At 39.5% G+C, this 17,057-nt stretch overlaps 1 protein-coding gene across 1 annotated transcript in view; it reads left to right on the forward strand.

Moving 5' to 3' along the window:
* Window positions 1–17,057, forward strand: part of phf12.L (PHD finger protein 12 L homeolog) — a 45,104-nt gene that overhangs the window by 21,330 nt on the left and 6,717 nt on the right. The window contains 3 exon segments of the mRNA NM_001091196.1: window positions 1,069–1,456; window positions 2,470–2,590; window positions 2,811–2,865. Coding sequence (NP_001084665.1) covers window positions 1,069–1,456; window positions 2,470–2,590; window positions 2,811–2,865 — 564 coding nt within the window.

Raw genomic sequence — 17,057 nt, forward strand, 5'->3', positions numbered from 1 at the left:
CCTTTTTTTCAAAAGGGAATTTCCATGTTTAACAGACTGAAGCTAACTGAAAGTGGATTTGCAGGTGTGCTTCTAGACATGCCACGTGTGTGTTCTGTTACTAACCAGAGCAAATGCTTTCGGACACATTTTATGCTTTTGGAGAAGGATTATCCTTTCTCACAATGCACACGTTATCGGGGTTATTTTAAGGACAGTAAAGCCTTTCATTCCTCCAGTTCAGATTACTGGGTCTCTCTGGCAGACTTCTTAAAGGAACAATAACATCTAAAAAATGAAAGTGTTTTAATGTAATGAGAATATAATGTACTGTTGCCCTACATTTGGTAAAACTGGTGTGTTTGCTTCGTAAAGACTACTATAGTTTATGTATACAAGCTGTGTAGCTATATGGGCAGCCATTCAAGTACAGGGCACATTACAGATAAGCTATGTAGAATCCCATTGTATACTACAGTGTTTATCGCTTATCTGCTGTGTAACCTGTGGCGTTTCTTTTTCAGCCTTGAATGGCTGCCCCCACAGCTACACAGTAGCAATTTTTATATTAACTAATGTATAGTTTCTGAAGCAAACATCAATTTTAACAATGCTGGGCAACAGTACATTATATTTTAACTACTTTAAAACACTTTCATTTCTTTTGATGTTACTGTTTCTTTAACCCGCTCTTTCCACCACTTCTTCCTTGCTAGGGAATGCGCTTTGACAAGCACTACCTGCCCCTTCCTCAACATGAACATTCTGCTACTGTAATAGAAAGTGGTTGGGTGAGTGTTAAGTATCCTTCGTCTTACTTTTCTGTATTTTTTTTTTTTCCCCTTATATACAAACAAATTTAAAAAAAAATTGTTGTTGGTCCTTTAATAGGATGTGGCATGGGCAATGTGGGGCAATTCTCTTAGCTGAAATATGCTGGTGTGTAACCTCGCATTGAAACTGAAGGGGGGGGGGTACAGTGATAGATATTGCTCCCTTTAGAATTGTATTAAAAAAAAAATTCAAGGAGAAAATGTAAAAAATAAAAGGTATAGTCAGCCTTTAATGCAAATATTTATTTCCCTACAGAAACGTGAGCGCAAGAAGGAGTTGGGGCAGGTAAATGGCCTGTTTGACAGATATGGAAGGAGGACTGTTTCCCCAACCAGTGATCTGGATTTCTCTGAGAAAGCTCCTGGCACTTTCCGAGCCCTTGCACAAGCCAGAATGCTGGAAAGGAGAGTTAGTCGCCCAGGAACCCCAACATCCAGCGCCAGCACTGATACTCCAACTTCTGAGCAGAATGATGTGGATGAGGACATCATTGATATGGACGATGAACCAACTACTTTGGACTCTGAGTGCAGTCATTCTCAACTTAAGAGACCTTTCCAACTGCTCATTGCAGCAGCTATGGAGCGGAACCCTACCCAGTTTCAGCTGCCCAATGAACTTACATGCACCACAGCACTTCCAGGTAATTAAGAATTGGAACTTAACAATCATACACTTGACCAGTAGCCGACTAAGGTTAAACCACCAAAAAAAGGAGTGCGCACAGGATATAGAGTATGTTGATCACTCACCGTGAAGAACAGGTGGTCCAGGTGCACCATCCCCAGCCCCTCGGCTTAGGGAGCGGATAAACCAGCGTTTATATGAAAAGAGGGGTATCGGGTACTGAGAAATTCTACAAGGGCCGTCAAAAATAAGTTTAAAAAAAATATATTTATTGTAGATACATTAAAAAAGGAACAAAATCGCCATTGACCCTACGCATTTTGTGCCCCAGGGCACTTAATCATAAGCCCATTATTAAGTGCCCTGTGGGCACAAAACACGTAGGGCCAATGGAGATATTGTTCCTTTTTTAATAAATCTACAATAAATATTATATTTTTAACTTATTTTTGGCAGCCCTTGTGCAGTGCCCTATACCTCTCTTTTCGTCATCAGTAGCAGAGTAAGGCCCACAGAGTTAATAGGCTTTTTGAACATAATGCATTTCTCTTCTATACTGTAATGAATTTTTTGTTGTTGTAAGGCTAGAATTATGGCAGCCGTTCTGTTGTTCTAGATATTATGAATGGCTTCCAACACCCTTTTATGTCAAATAAATGTTGGCCAAATACCAGATATATATGTGTTTTTACTTTTTAGAGCATAATTGATTTCTAGGTCTTTCTAAGCTCTGCTCCATCATTGTAAGTTGGCTGTCAATGCTCTTCAGAGTACTTTTGCAAATGTATTTATTCATTTATTGTTTTGTTACCATGGCAAATACTCTTTTGGGCCTTGCACACAAACGGATTGTTGTACAATTTCTCTGACATGACTAGTGCATGTTTAGGCAACTTTAATCGGTCTTTGTGAAATATAACTGCACTTTTTACTGAGTTGTGACCTTTTGTGCTAATATGGTTGCTTATTTGTTCTTGTGTTCCCTCTCTAGACCTTCACAAAGGCCTAACTGATATTTATTCTTCACAGGCACCAGCAAGCGGCGTAGGAAAGAGGAAATGTCAGGAAAGAATGTCAAGAAAGCACAGCACGAATTGGATCACAATGGCCTGGTTCCTTTGCCTGTTAAAGTTTGCTTCACTTGTAGCAGGTGAGAATTCCTTTTGTATCTACCTAGTACCCTTTAACTCAACATAGTGTGTTATTGGACGACATCTTCATCCATTTTGATAACCTTAAAGGGTAATTAATCATGTATTGTCTGTGCATGTTGCTAAGTAATGCTCCCATCACACTATATTGGTGTATTATAAGGGTAGTATTATTATTTTTCTTATAAGTGTGTTTAACATGTTTTCATCACATTTTAGGAGCTGTCGAGTTGCACCTCTCATTCAGTGTGATTACTGCCCACTTCTGTTTCACATGGACTGTCTAGATCCACCCCTAACTGCCATGCCCACTGGCCGCTGGATGTGCCCCAACCATATTGAACACATTGTGGTAAGGATGTAGTTCACTCTTCACTCTTATTTAAAGGACAAGGAAAGTTAAACTAAAGAAGTAGCTAGAAATGTTGTACATTATGTTTTGGGTTTCTGTACCAGCCCAAGGCAACCACAGTCATTTAGCAGTAAAGATCTGTGTCTCCAAAGATGCCCCAGTAGCTCCCCATCTTCTTTTCTGCTGATTCACTGCACATGCTCTGTTCTGATGTCACTTACTGAGCTTAGGGACCCACTCACAATATGCAGTACACATTGAATAGAAATGTCACAATATAAAGCTGATTAGTAATTTATACAGATAATTACTACATGGCAGTACAGAAACCAGTGCAACTAGCATCAGAATTTAATAATCAGTCCTGTAGCATCAGCTTATATTACAGGCCAACCTCATTTTCTGCTTGATAATTTGTGATAACCCCTAAGCTTAGCTTCTCAACAGCTGCTCCGAGCCCACTGAGCATGTGAGTGTTGCAGACACTTTCCAAGATGGTGACCCCCTGTGACAAGTTTGAAGTCCTGGATCATTGCTGCTATTGACAAGCTGAAACTTTAGGCTGGTGCAATAAGTTCAGTATATAAAACATGGCATTTTTAGTCCTATTCATTTTTAGGGTTTCCTTCTCCTTTAAAGGAAAAATATGTTCTTGCAACAATGATAAATAATCAATAGTGTGTTTAGAAATGTTTGTAAAACCTATGTAAGCCTGAGATTTTTTCCTTGAAGCAAAGATAACTGCAACAGCAGTCTTTTTAAGTCTTCTTTTTCAGGGTTCCCTGGAAGTCTTGTTTCCCCAACCCAAGAATGTATTTAGGGAGTTAAACATCCAGTTTTAGTCACTTTTCTGTCCTAGGGAGGAATGTAGCTATACTAAAGGGAATTTCAGAAACCTGCCATAAGCAGGCTTTTTGCCTATGGACTTTAGATTAAACGCAAATTGTATTGGATTTTTATGGTGCTGGATGATTATTTTTCTTGTCTGTGGACAAGAAATCTTGGTCCCTATGTATCTTCATGTTTCGGTACCAGAATTTGTAGCTGAATGGAAAAACTCTTGTCAATAGTTAAGGGTGATTAGTGGTGCAGCAATTATAATAGAATATTTGCTACCTGAGCCAGGCTAACGCACAAGAGTGCCCAAGGCATTCCCCCGGCATCTCCCCCGCCCTAACCATGTTATATATAAATTAGTGGGCAGAAATTCAGCCTCTCTCTCTGAAATTTGTTATTGTCATAATTAGAAACTGCCTGAAAAATAATGCAAATAAGTGCTCTAAGCTAACTTTTAGTATGTTATAGAATGGCTATTGCTACGCAACTTTTCAATTGCTCTCTGTATTTATATAGATAGATATATCGTTTTTGAATGCTTTGCATTCTGACTCTTAAAGCTTTTAAATAGCGTTCACTGTCCCCATCTAAAAAACAAATTCTCTGTAGTTCTTCAAATTTATTATTGCTACTTTTTATTATTCCTCTTCTTATTCAAGCCCTTTCCTACTCCTATTCAAATTTTTTTTTTAATTCAAATTCAAATCAGTGCACAGTTGCTAAGGTAATATGGACCATAGCAACCAGCTGCTAAATAACAAACATACAAATGAAACATGGAAACTGGTTCCCTATTTCAGAACATCAGTGTCGTACTAAGCTATTGTAAAGGTGAACAATCCCTTTAAATCCAATGATGACAAACGTTTTCTACTATTTTTATTAACACACTAATACAGCCCCAACATGTTCAACAGCACCCTGCTAATATAAATGGCCGGAGTACTGGAGTTTAGAGACTTAAATAAAGTTATTTCTTCACCTAAACACTACTAAATGTAATGGTATTATTTTTCTCAGTTTGGTGCAGAGACTGCCCCTAATAATGTTGCATGCTGTAATACAAGGAATTTTAATAATTCTAGCAGATAGCTGGCCTAGAGCATCTTTTTTTTTTTTTTTTTTTTTTTTTTAAATCCACTCTAGCAGCTGCTTTACACAAAAATATGATCCTAAAAAGATTTTCGCACTCGTACGTTGTCCTGAATTCAGTTGCTATCTTTATTGCCTACTGCAAATTAGTTGTTTTTTTTTATGTTTTGTTTTGTACACTATTGGTGCCTTTGCACATGCTCAGATGGATTTGGGCTGCTTGATCAGCTATACATGCTCCGCGATATCACCAGATACATTAGAGATTCACAGTACCAATATAAATGTGGTGCAGACGGGACCCACCACCTCTCATGCACTGCCTCTCCCCAAATAAATTAAGCACCATGTGTTTGAGAATTAATAGTATGTTTGTGTATGTGTGTGTGTGTATGTGTATGTATACATATGTATACACACACACACACACACACACACACACACACACACACACACACACACACACACACACACACACACACACACACACACACACACACACACACTTGCTGGGTGGTGTTGGAAAACTGACCTTATTTCTTTTATATACAAAAAGGTTTACTAATTTGTGTTTTCTTTAGCTTAACCAGAAGAGTATGACCCTGAGTAATCGATGCCAGGTGTTTGATCGCTTCCAGGATAGCATTTCCCAGCATGCTGTAAAGATAGACTTCCTGAGCCGTATTCACAAGCTCAATCCCCCCAACCGCAGATTGCTGCTGTCTGCCAGGAATCCCACTGTCAAGGTAAGTAGTGATAGTCCGTGGGTAACTCGTCTGGGTACCTGGATACGTTGCAGTATAGTCTCCCACCCTTTCCTGTGTTTGTGGTAAAAATCCTTGCCCTACCTAGCGGAATATATACTGCATTGTAACGTCACGTCCAGTTATGAGTGATGTCACTTCTGGTCTAGTGGGGCTCGGGGTGGGTTAAGTAAGTTATTTGTCGGTCGAGTTGTGCAGCAGGTCTGGGTAGCTGAGCATATTAGGTTGGGGGCACGGGTCGGCTTGCAGTTCAGCGGGTCTGGGTCGGGCACAGGTCTGGCAGATTGGACCCACGCAGGACTCTAGTTTGTGGAACATCATGCCTTCTACAATTATTTGTTGTGCGATTATTTTTTTCAAGCAGATTGCAATCTGATGCTTTTTAAACCAGTGTAGTTCACTCGGTTTGCACAGTTTTGTGCTATGTATCACTTTGACTCTGTCGCGCTTGCTGTTGCAAGAGGAATGATTTTTTTTTTCTTATTTGTATTACTATAACACTGGATTGAGAGAAGTCTGATTCTTCCATAGACCGGAGAACAAATGTTAACCATGCTCCATCTTGTTTAAAGGGATTCTGTCATGATTTTTATGATTTACTTTTTATTTCTAACTGAAACCGTTTACATTGCAAATAATTCACTCTACTATTTAAATTTTATTCTTGAACCAAAAAATGGCTGTAATATTGGTGTGGAGGCAGCTATCTCAATGCATTGTGCCTGATTCTGAGCTTTGACAAGGAGCCAGCACTTCAGGATGGAACTGCTTTCAGACAGCTTATATTGTGATGTATGTAACTCCATATGTTCTATGTATATAATTCATGTGATTTAGTTGTATAATCACATTTACTTACAGTGCTACGCAATATGTTGGCGCTATATAAATACATGTTAACAATAATAATTTCCCATTGTGTATACCACTGCATGGGTCATGTTTGCAGTACTAAGTGTCCCCTAGCCCCACCTAGTGGTAGACATGAGAAAAGCAGGAGAAGGCAGATGCTTAGGTGGGGCTAGGGATGCAACAAATCTTTCAGCAGTCAGGTTGCTGCTATCTGGTTACCTTACCATTGTTCTGTTGATAGGCTGCTGTGCAGGGAAGGGAGGCAGTGATATCACTCCAACTTGAAGAGTGAAGTTTATCAGTGCACAACGTGCATGACCCGAGGGCTCCTGGGAAACTGGCAATATGTCTAGCCCCACTCCAAATTAAATACTAAAAAATCTAAAAAAACAAAAAAAAAAACCTGATTTCATTGCAGAATTCTGCTGTAGCAGCAATATTAACCATACGTTTTGAAAAAACAAGTTTTCCTGTGACAGGATCCCTTTAAAGATCATGCTTGCAAGCAGACTAGAATTAGCAACCACTTTCCAGCTCATGCAACTTGAGCTTGGTCATAGGGTCTGGAGAGGTAAGAATTGCTGGACTGGAGCGGGTTCAGGACAGACTCCTAAAAATAAAAACTGCAGTTTTTCATAACCAGTAATTCTGACATAACCACGACAATTATAGAAATGTGTCGGTACAGCTTTATATTTTTTTGGTGTAATGCGAGTAACAAAGAGATGGAGCAGGAGAAAATTGCTAGGGATCATGTCACTAAGCCATTTGCCTTGTGGAACAACAAACCAAAGATTGAAATATCCAAAAATAAAAAAATAAAATGCTGTTGGTTTGGATTATTAAACTATGAAATTAGTGTCATGATGTGCTCTCTATCCACAACCAGGAAACAAAGTCCTTAAAGGGATTCTGTCATGATTTTTATAATGTGTTTTTTATTTCGAAATAACACTGTTTACACTGCAAATAATTCACTCTACAATATAACATTTCATTCCTGAACCAGCAAGTGTATTATAAGTGCAGGAAAGTGCACAAGTCACATGACTGGGGGCAGCTGGGAAACTGACAATATGTCTAGCCCCATGTCAGATTTCAAAATTAAATATAAAAAAAACTTTGCTCTTTTGAGAAATGGATTTCAGTGCAGAATTCTGCTGGAGCAGCACTATTAACTGATGTGTTTTGAAAAATGTTATTCTTATTGCTCAGATTCAGGATGTAAAATCAGTCCTGTAATGAACTGCATAAACTGACTCTTTTGGTCCTAGGTTCCAGATGCTATCAAGGCACAGTATCAAGCCCCTCCACAGCTAATTCCTCCAGCCGGAATAAGAGATGGAGAATTGATCTGCAGTGGTGACCCTGGGGAATCTCAAAAGCACCTATTGCACTCTGAGCACTTAGCTAACCAAAATGAGCAGCAAGAGGTACGTGCCACTTTTACACCGCTACATTTAAGCAAGACAATACTGCACAGTTTACCTAGTTGACGTAAAGTAATTACAATTACCAAATTGCCTGCAATTGGTTGGTGGACAATCTGGTTGGTTTTCAGCAGGCGCTGCCAAGTCCTTTTCCCTAAATCAAGCATTTGTTGCTTGCTAGGATAAACACACACACACACAAGTGTTGAAGTCTACTGGGTTTTTTTCTGGCTTGTGTCATAAGGGCTTATACATTAAGAAGCTGGAAGTAATATTCTGTAATGCCTAACCCATTAAATATGCTGATCTCTCGACAGAATATTGGCAATGGAAATGAACCACCGAAATATAATTTGTTAGGTGATAAACTAAAATAAAAACATGTTTAATAAAAAATATGCTGATCTCAGAGTAGCTCTTATGATGATCCCTTTATATCGGTATATTTTGCTTACCTTTGGTTCTCGGCCGGAAGGTAACCCTTTGATGTTATGTACTTACTATTAGGGATTCACCGAATCCAGGATTCGGTTCGGGACTCGGCCAGAATTTGGCCTTTTCCAGCAGGATTCGGCCGAATCCTTGTGTGTGGCCACTCCGAATCCTAATTTGCATATGTAAATTAGGTGTGAAGAGAAATCACGACTTTTCGTCACAAAACAAGGAAGTAAAACATTTTTATAATTTGCATGTTCGGTATTCGGCCAAATCTTTCACAAAGGATACGGGGATTTGGCCGAATCCCAAATAGTGGATTCGGTGCATCCCTACTTATTATGTTTTAATACCCCAAAGCAGCTAGCCTTCACAGTGACAGTAGTAGTGGCTCTGGTCTTTGCTTAGTGGCTTGTAGTTTGGGCCTCAGATCTGTTTGTCTATTTATGGAACTGCGCTATCCGCTTTTCACTGTCCTGAAGTTAAAATATGTTCCTTCTCCAACTTTGAAAGGACCAGTATACCCCCCCCCCAGACCAGATTAATTCTGGGAATTCACTTTTGTGACCCAAAAATGTGGTTTAGAATTTTTACATCCTTGTCTTACTGTTGGATGCTAGTAATCACATCCAATAGTTATTTATCCATAAAATAGTAATTCCTTGAAAGGCTGATGTCACATGACAGCAGAGGAATATTGATTCGGGCCAAAAACGTGCATTTGTGCCCAACAGTAGGGTGTACATATGACTCATGTGCTGACATATTTTAGCCAAATCATGATCCCAACATGTCATTGACACTTCCACTTGCCAAAACCATGGCAATCATTTTCTCTTCATATACAATAAAGGTGGTACAGGTATAGGTTCTATTCTCCAGAATGCTTGGGACCTGAGGTTTTCCCAGATAAGGTAGCTTTCCGTAATTTGCTTCTTCGTACTTTGTCTACTAAAAATCATTTAAACGTTAAAAAAACCAATAAGATTGTTTTGCCATCAATATGGCTTCTTGCAGCGTAGTTGTGATCAAGTACAGGTTACTGTTTATTATTACAGGGACAAAGGAAGTCATAATCTGAATTATTTACTTACAATGTAGTCTTTGGGAGTGCACCATCCTATCAGTTTAGAACAACAGGTTCCCGGATAAGGGATCCCATAGCTGTATAATCATTACTACTTTGTGAACTCCAAATGTAGATTAGTGTTGGCATGTCGGTGCTTCTTGCAGTTAGTTCTGCAGCAGCTTCCACCAAGCATTGGCAATTTTTTGTTTCTGATGCTATTATTTTTAGGTTTTGTTTAGAAGGCATTTAAACCTTAAAGGGGGAACTATTGGGAAAATGAAAATGTAATGTAAGCTTCATCATACTAAAACAAGAAACTTTATAAACACAATCAAATTAAATACTCTGCATTGTTTCTGAAATAATCAAGTTTATGTTCACTATCCCTCTCAGAATCTTTCTCTTCATTCTCTCTTCATGCAACAGTTGGGTGTCAGATATTCATTGAAAGTTAGATCCAATATATCTTATGGGGGGGGGGCTTCCTTTCCTAGCAGATGAATTAGAGCTCACTCAAATAACTAATTCCAGTACAAACAAAATCTAACAAAATAACTGCCTTTTGCACAAATTCTGCATGTAGAGAGACATGATGTCTGGTGATTTTAATAGTGACCTCTAATCTTCTAGGCAAAAAGAGCCCCCCCTATAAGATATATTGGATCTAAAGCTAGCCATAGATGTAAAGATCTTTAAAAGATCCAACCATTATTGTGAGACCACTATTATCTCAAAACAATCGTTTAAATGTACAATGTGTCCATCAACTAAAAAGACCATTTTGGGCGATATTGCCAGGAAAACTGAAGGGTAACTGTGTGTTGGCTTGAAGATTGTTCGAATCCCACTAACTTCAAGATAATTTAACGAATAGGTCGGATTTCGCTAAATTCGGTCGTTCGGCAAAGAAAAATCTTTGCGTCTATGGGGACCCTAACTGTCAATGACTATCTGACACCCAACTCCTGAATAAAGACAGAATGAAGAGAAACAGATGCTGAGAGGGGAAAAGATAAACTTGATTATTTCAGAAACAGTACAGAATGTTTAGTTGATTGTATTTAGAAAGTTTCTTCTTTCAATATGCTGAAGCTTATATTACATTTTCATTTTTGCGATAGTTCCTGTTTAATTTTTTTTATTTTGTCCATGATGAGCTGACAATATGTTTTCCATTTGCTTTTATGAAAGCATTATTGGCTCAGCTTGCAATTTTCGCCTGTATAATGCCATTGCTAGAGGGTAGAAGGGGGGCCTGGTCTAGCAGTCTAAGCAGTGTGACTTTTAAGTAAACGGGGCAAGGTTACATTGCTGTAAATGGGACCATCTCATAACCTGTAATGAGACGTGCTATAAATCTTTTGCCAGCAATAGGTAGTTCCGTGTGCCCAGGGCAGTTCTTCTGGAAGGCTATAGGGTAAATTGCAGATCATGTTCAGATAAAGATGTACACTTCTATTGAGACTTATTTTGCTGTTGTTGTTTAAAGGACATCAAAAAATTAAGGTGTTTCCCTGCACTGGTAAAACTTTTGTTTGCTTCAGAAACACTACTATAGTTTATATAAATAAGCTGCTGTGTAGCAATGGGGGCAGCCATTCATAGGAGAAAAGGCTCAGTTTACACAACAGACAAGCTCTGTAGAACATAATGAGTTGTCTGTTATCCACTGAATACCAGATAACACCATTATGTTCTACAGAGCTTGTCTGCTGTGTAACCTGAGCCTTTTCTCATTTGAATGGCTGCCCCCATTGCTACACAGCAGCTTGTTTATATAAACTATAGTAGTGTTTCTGAAGCAAACAGTTTTACCAGTGCAGGGAAACACGACATTATATTTATATTACTTTAAAAGACTTTCGTTTGTTGGTGTTACTGTTCCTTTAATGATGTGCCCATGAAAGCTACTTTTATATTTTAGTTTTGCATACATATTCCCCTGTACTACTTCAGACTTGACCTGCTTGACTTAAATTTCTGAAATTGTTTTGTCCTTTAGTGGCTCCGTAGCGTGGTGGCGCTTCAGTGCAGTATCCTGAAGTATTTATCTGCTAAGCACATGCCTCCTCCCTGGAACTGCGATGACTCAGACTCATTGGACATCAAGCCGGTGATTGCAGCTGATGGTTCAGTTTCCAACTGTCAGCAGCAGCACTCAGAGGGCAAGCCCCAGTTCCCCACCTCTGTAGCATTGCATTGTGCTAGTCACACCTCATCTTTACAGGAAGATACTGCTCACGTGCTAAAACCATGTCTCACTGCTGCTTGTGGCACCACAAATGGACCTGCTGTATCTGAGTCCAAATCAAATGGGCCTCATGTTATTAACCATGTTAGCCCAGAGCCCACGGAACAGCTGATAGACCCACAAAGACTGACTGGGAACACTGTGGTGTTATCACAGAGACCAGCGAGGCCTCGGCCAGGCATTCAGTCATCGGCTCTGCCTCTCCCAAACCATATTGTGAAAACTGAAAGTACAACAGGGTCATCAGTGTGCACTCAGCGATTGCCAGTACCAGCCATTACCCCTTCAAGCTCATGTACTAGTCCTGAACCCTCTAGCACTTTGTCCAGGAAAACAGCTCAGACTCCACTTGGGACTTCAGTCAACCAACATGATTCAAGGCCTCTTAGTTCCCCTTTATCTGGTACCAGGGCACTTACACCCCCTCAAGCTGTTTGTGACATCGTAACCTCTGCAGCTCCCGGAGCCTCAAGACTTTGTGCAGCAGCGCCGCCTACAGGTAACCCATGAGCTGGTTTTTTTTGTTTTTTTTTTATTACTCCCCAATCAGGTTTGTCATGTTTTATGGTTTATATTCCTGCTGTCTTAAAGGAGATGTTTTGTCTAAAAAGAAAAAAAATAAGAACGTACCAGTGCGTTATACTCCTTTAGATATAGAAGAATTCTGCTTAAAGTACTCTTTCAGGCTGATTTATTGAATATTCCTGCAAAAACCCTTTTCTTCCACTTCCTGCTCCCTGAATTCCCAGGCATTGAAGGGGAGCCGGCGGCACTCGGCTCACTGCACTGTAGGACAGGAACCAATCAGCAGCTAGCAGAACCTGAGCCAACTGGATCCTGTTTTTGCTTGTGACTGCAGAGCTGTGATTGGCTGTCCCCCTCCTACTGTGCTTCTGGCAGGGTCCGTTAGGACACCCCCACCCCTAATTTGAAACGGGGACCAGAGAACATCTATAGGAAGCTCTAATATAGGGGCTATTTTTACAGATAATTTTTAGCACCATGTAAAAGCAACACCATATATTACTCATAATTGCCTTTTTCATTTTTCTTATGTCTCCTTCAAAGGGGAACCAACATTTGACAAAGAGGCCCACATAACACAAACCCCTAATATATCCATCACAGTTACCTGTTTCTTCAAAAAGTATGAATAAATGTAATTTTCTATGCTGAAATCCAGCTGTTTAACAGTTCTTCTCTTTCTGCATCATTTGAATTCCTGGCAGGGAAGGAGGGACTAAACACTGATGTTACAAAACTTCTCCACAGCTTACAGACAGCACGCAGGAACTACATTACCCACAATGCATTGCACTATGATTTTCTGTTCCTTATTGAAATCACGTGTGCAGTGAATTGTGAGGTTTGGAGGATGCAGCTGAGGACAGCTGGCTGTGATACAAAGTAACAGTAGTCAGCCAGCTCAGCAAAGTAGTCAGACAGATCAGCAGGGGGCTAGGCTTAGGGAACTGTTCCAAACCATTAAAATCATGAAAAGTCTGCATATGTTTTAATTGATGTATATTGCAAAGTTGCTTGAAATTGTTTACTTTCTAAAAAGCTTAAGTTGTGTTTGTGTGGAGTTCTTCTTTTATAACTGCTTCAGACTACAGTGGCCTGCCATTCTATATAAAATATATTAATACCTGCAGGATTTCGTGCCTTCCCCATGATTGAGGAGGATAATTGTCATATAGGCAAGAGCCAGGCAAAGTGAAGGGGGCATACTTGACTGGATTTGGTTTGGCAATTTGGCTGAATGTGACCATTTGGGCATGTAATAGTGATGTGCGGGCAGGCCTGAAACCTGTGGGTCTACGGGCTTGTTGGGGATGATCTCCACGCACCATTTGTGAGTCGTCTGTTCTCCCCGCCCATGACCTTACACTGACCGTTTTATAGGCCCCCACCCCTTTTGTGACTCAATCTCTATAAATAGAGCTTTTGTAACCCACACAATACCTAACCTGCATAGCCAATCATTGTGCCCCTTATACCGATAATTTTAATGTGATTGAGGCCTAATCGCAATGCCACAAAATTTACTTTGGGGGGGGGGGGGGGAGAAGCGAAGAGGAGCCACATATGTGTTTATATGCTGTTCCAGTCAGTGATAGTTACAGAAGACTGGTCAGCACTAATTAGTGGTACATCAAATACATTAAAAAAGGTGTAAATGGTTGTACACTGACCCTTTGGGTAGAACTACATGGGCGATTTAGGTCCGATCCGACGCCATGCCACGAAACGCTGGCATCAAGTTGGATGAGCTTTTACAGACGTGTCTGTAATCTAATCATGCACCCAAACCAGTAGTTTGGGTTGTGATTTTTATGTGAAAATAAATAAATGATCAGTGTGGGCCAATCATAGTAGTCTTATTATTGGCAGAAAAAGTCTGAATGCCGCACATATGAAGACTTCATTAAAAGCCCTTCCCATTAGTAGTGCTGTATGTTAAAAGTGAAATGCAAGAGTTATGTGGCCAGTGCTTGCTATGGGTTTTCTGTGGAAGAAGTCTGGCTTTTTTCTTTTTTTTTTTTCTTTTCTATTAAAGAGCACTTGGACTTAAAGGACCTTTCTGTCCTGCTCCGTTTTCCTTTGGAAATATGTACGTATTTCATGAGTTACCTCCCCTGCCCTGCACAGAGAGGAATTTGCTTTAGGGGGGCTGGTTAAATTTAGCTTGGCCTGAAAGGGAAGCCTTCTGCGTCTACAATGTTACTACTGTTATGTAACCATGGCATTTCTGCAAAGCCTCATTGGAAAGCAAATAACTGAGAATATTTCCTTAACTCCCCCGGCCCATTTTTAAAGAACACAAAATTAATAGAATTGTTAGTAAATATTGGTAACATTTATTTAGGAAAAAATAGCTTTATACCAGAGCTTGTGCGCTTCCAAAGTCGGACAAAATATACCTTACATTATACCTTCCATAGGAACCAGATATCCCAATGAATTCCACTCTTCTCTTCCATCTTACTGGGCTGCATTTCTTTAGGAAGTAACATCGCCATCTTGTATAAGTACAAACATAATTTATTCTTGTGTGATTGAAGTGTGGGCTGTCTGGTCGCTTTTCCAAAACCTTGGGATGACCAAACCATTGATTGGACCTTTTGGTTATTTTGAGGACATGCGCTGAATTGCTGACCTGTCTGTTCCAAATTAAACTCTCCAAGTTGGCTTCTCTTGGGACTTGATATATCTGTTTCGGCTAATTAACACGTGTCTGATCAGCAGTTAGTGAGGGGAATGGGTGCAGATTAAACTAGGAATGCACCAAATCCAGGATTCGGTTCGGGATTCGGCCAGGATTCAACCTTTTTCAGCAGGATTCGGGCAAATCCTTCTGCCTGGCCGAACCAAATCCTAATTTACATATGCAAATTGGGGCAGGGAGGGAAATAGCATGACTTTTTGCCACAAAACAAGGAAGTAAAAACAGTTTTCCCCTTCGTGCCACTAATTTACATATTTGGTTTGGTATTCGGCCAAATTTTTCTCAAAGGATTCGGGGGTTCAATCAAATCAAAAATAGTGGATTCAGTGCATCCCTAGATTAAACATTTTATTTGAAACCCGATTAAACTGGATGAAGACATTGCCACATGTAGCCCCCTACGTTTTTTCCTTTGAGGTGATGAAACCACGATTTGAGGTTGTTTTTATCTTAAAAGAGATTTCTTTTTTTTTTTCCAATTCTAAATCTACTAGTAGTAGTTAAATAATGGACATATATAGCAAGGAAATTATGTAAAACATAACTAACTTATTTTTTTTTTTTTTTTTTTTTTTCTCCCTTTTTGTCTGTAGATGGCAAAGTCAGATCTAGTACATTGCTACTTGATAGCGCTTCAAGTGCTCCCACAGCATTAACAATTAACTCATCAGCAATGATGGAACTTACTAATTCCCTCCGAACATTAATGGATGGCAGTGGGGGTGAGTCCTTTTTCGTAAAATGTATTATTCTAAGTAAAGAATGTTTTTTCCAAAATTTTCTTAGTTGTCCATTTATTTCCATTGTTAAAGGGGTTGTTCACCTTTTAGTATGATGTAGAGGGATATTTTGAGACAATTTGCAATTAGTTAATTTGTTTTTTGAGTTATTTAGCTTTTTATTCAGCAGCTCTTCAATTTGCATTTTAACCAATCTGGTTGCTAGGGCCCAAATCCCGCTAGCAAGCATGCATTTATCTGAATAAGAGACTGGAATAGGAGAGGCCTGAATAGAAAGATGAGTAATAAAAAGTAATAATACATTCGTAGCCTTACAGAGCATTGGGGTTTTTTAGATGGGGTCAGCGACGCTGCAAAGAGTCAGAAGAAAAAAGCAAATAATTATAAAACTATTAACAATAAATAATTAAAACTAAATTGAAAAGTTGTTTAGAATAGGCCATTCTATAACATAATAGATGTTAACCTAAAGGTGAACCACCCCTTTAAAGGAGGAAAAAATACCCCCCTCGCCTTTTTTTTTTTTTTTTTTCCTTAGATCAGCTCATTCAGTAAGAAAATAAACTTATCAGAACTCTCAAATATTCTTTTTTTATTTTTTTTACACTGACAAACATGGGTCCTCTGACTTGTATGAACCATTTCCCATTTAGCACATGCATTTCTTCTTCATCATATTTGCTGCATATTACTAGAAAATGCATGGCAGAAGATGTGGCTAAAAATATGCAGAAGGGCACGGGAGCAAAGCAGATGTGTTTTTACAAGTCACAACAAAGTAGAATCAGACTGTGAACACTGTTCTCCCTATTACAGAAATCCAGATTAATCTACTGGATGAAAAGCTGGTGAAGTTCTTGGCCATGCAGAGAATCCAGGAGATCTTTTCTTCCAAAGAACATCCTGTAGCAAGTGTCCCCCGTCCTTCGTTAGCACCTTCACTCACAAACCACTTAGAAGGTAAGTTTGGGATATGGCACAGCTGAAAGTCACTATTGCAGCGAAGGAACAGTTCATTACACAGTATTTAGGGGTTCATCACGTCTGATCATTTGGTCACCTTCTTCCAGAAGGCAACTTTGCCCCACCAACCCCATGTTACTTTGAAAGCAAACCTGGGCAGTGAACGGCAAAAACTTAGTCCAAGTCAGGAGATAAAACATGAACACTTAGGGACCTGTTTATCATGCTCTATAAAAATTGCAGGAAAACATCACTGGTGATGTTGCCCACAGCAACCAGTCAGATATTTGCTTTTTGTTTTCTGACTTGTAGGTGTAATTGCTGATTGGTTGCTATGGGTAACATCACTGGCAAAGTTTTCCTCCAATTTTTACACTGCATGCTAAATGAAACTGTTGTAAGATGGGACATATAAAACTGCACAGCAAATTTATGTTTAATTGCTGAAGGCC

The sequence above is a fragment of the Xenopus laevis genome, chromosome 2L, assembly GCF_017654675.1.
Source record: "Xenopus laevis strain J_2021 chromosome 2L, Xenopus_laevis_v10.1, whole genome shotgun sequence".
Taxonomy (NCBI): domain Eukaryota; kingdom Metazoa; phylum Chordata; class Amphibia; order Anura; family Pipidae; genus Xenopus; species Xenopus laevis.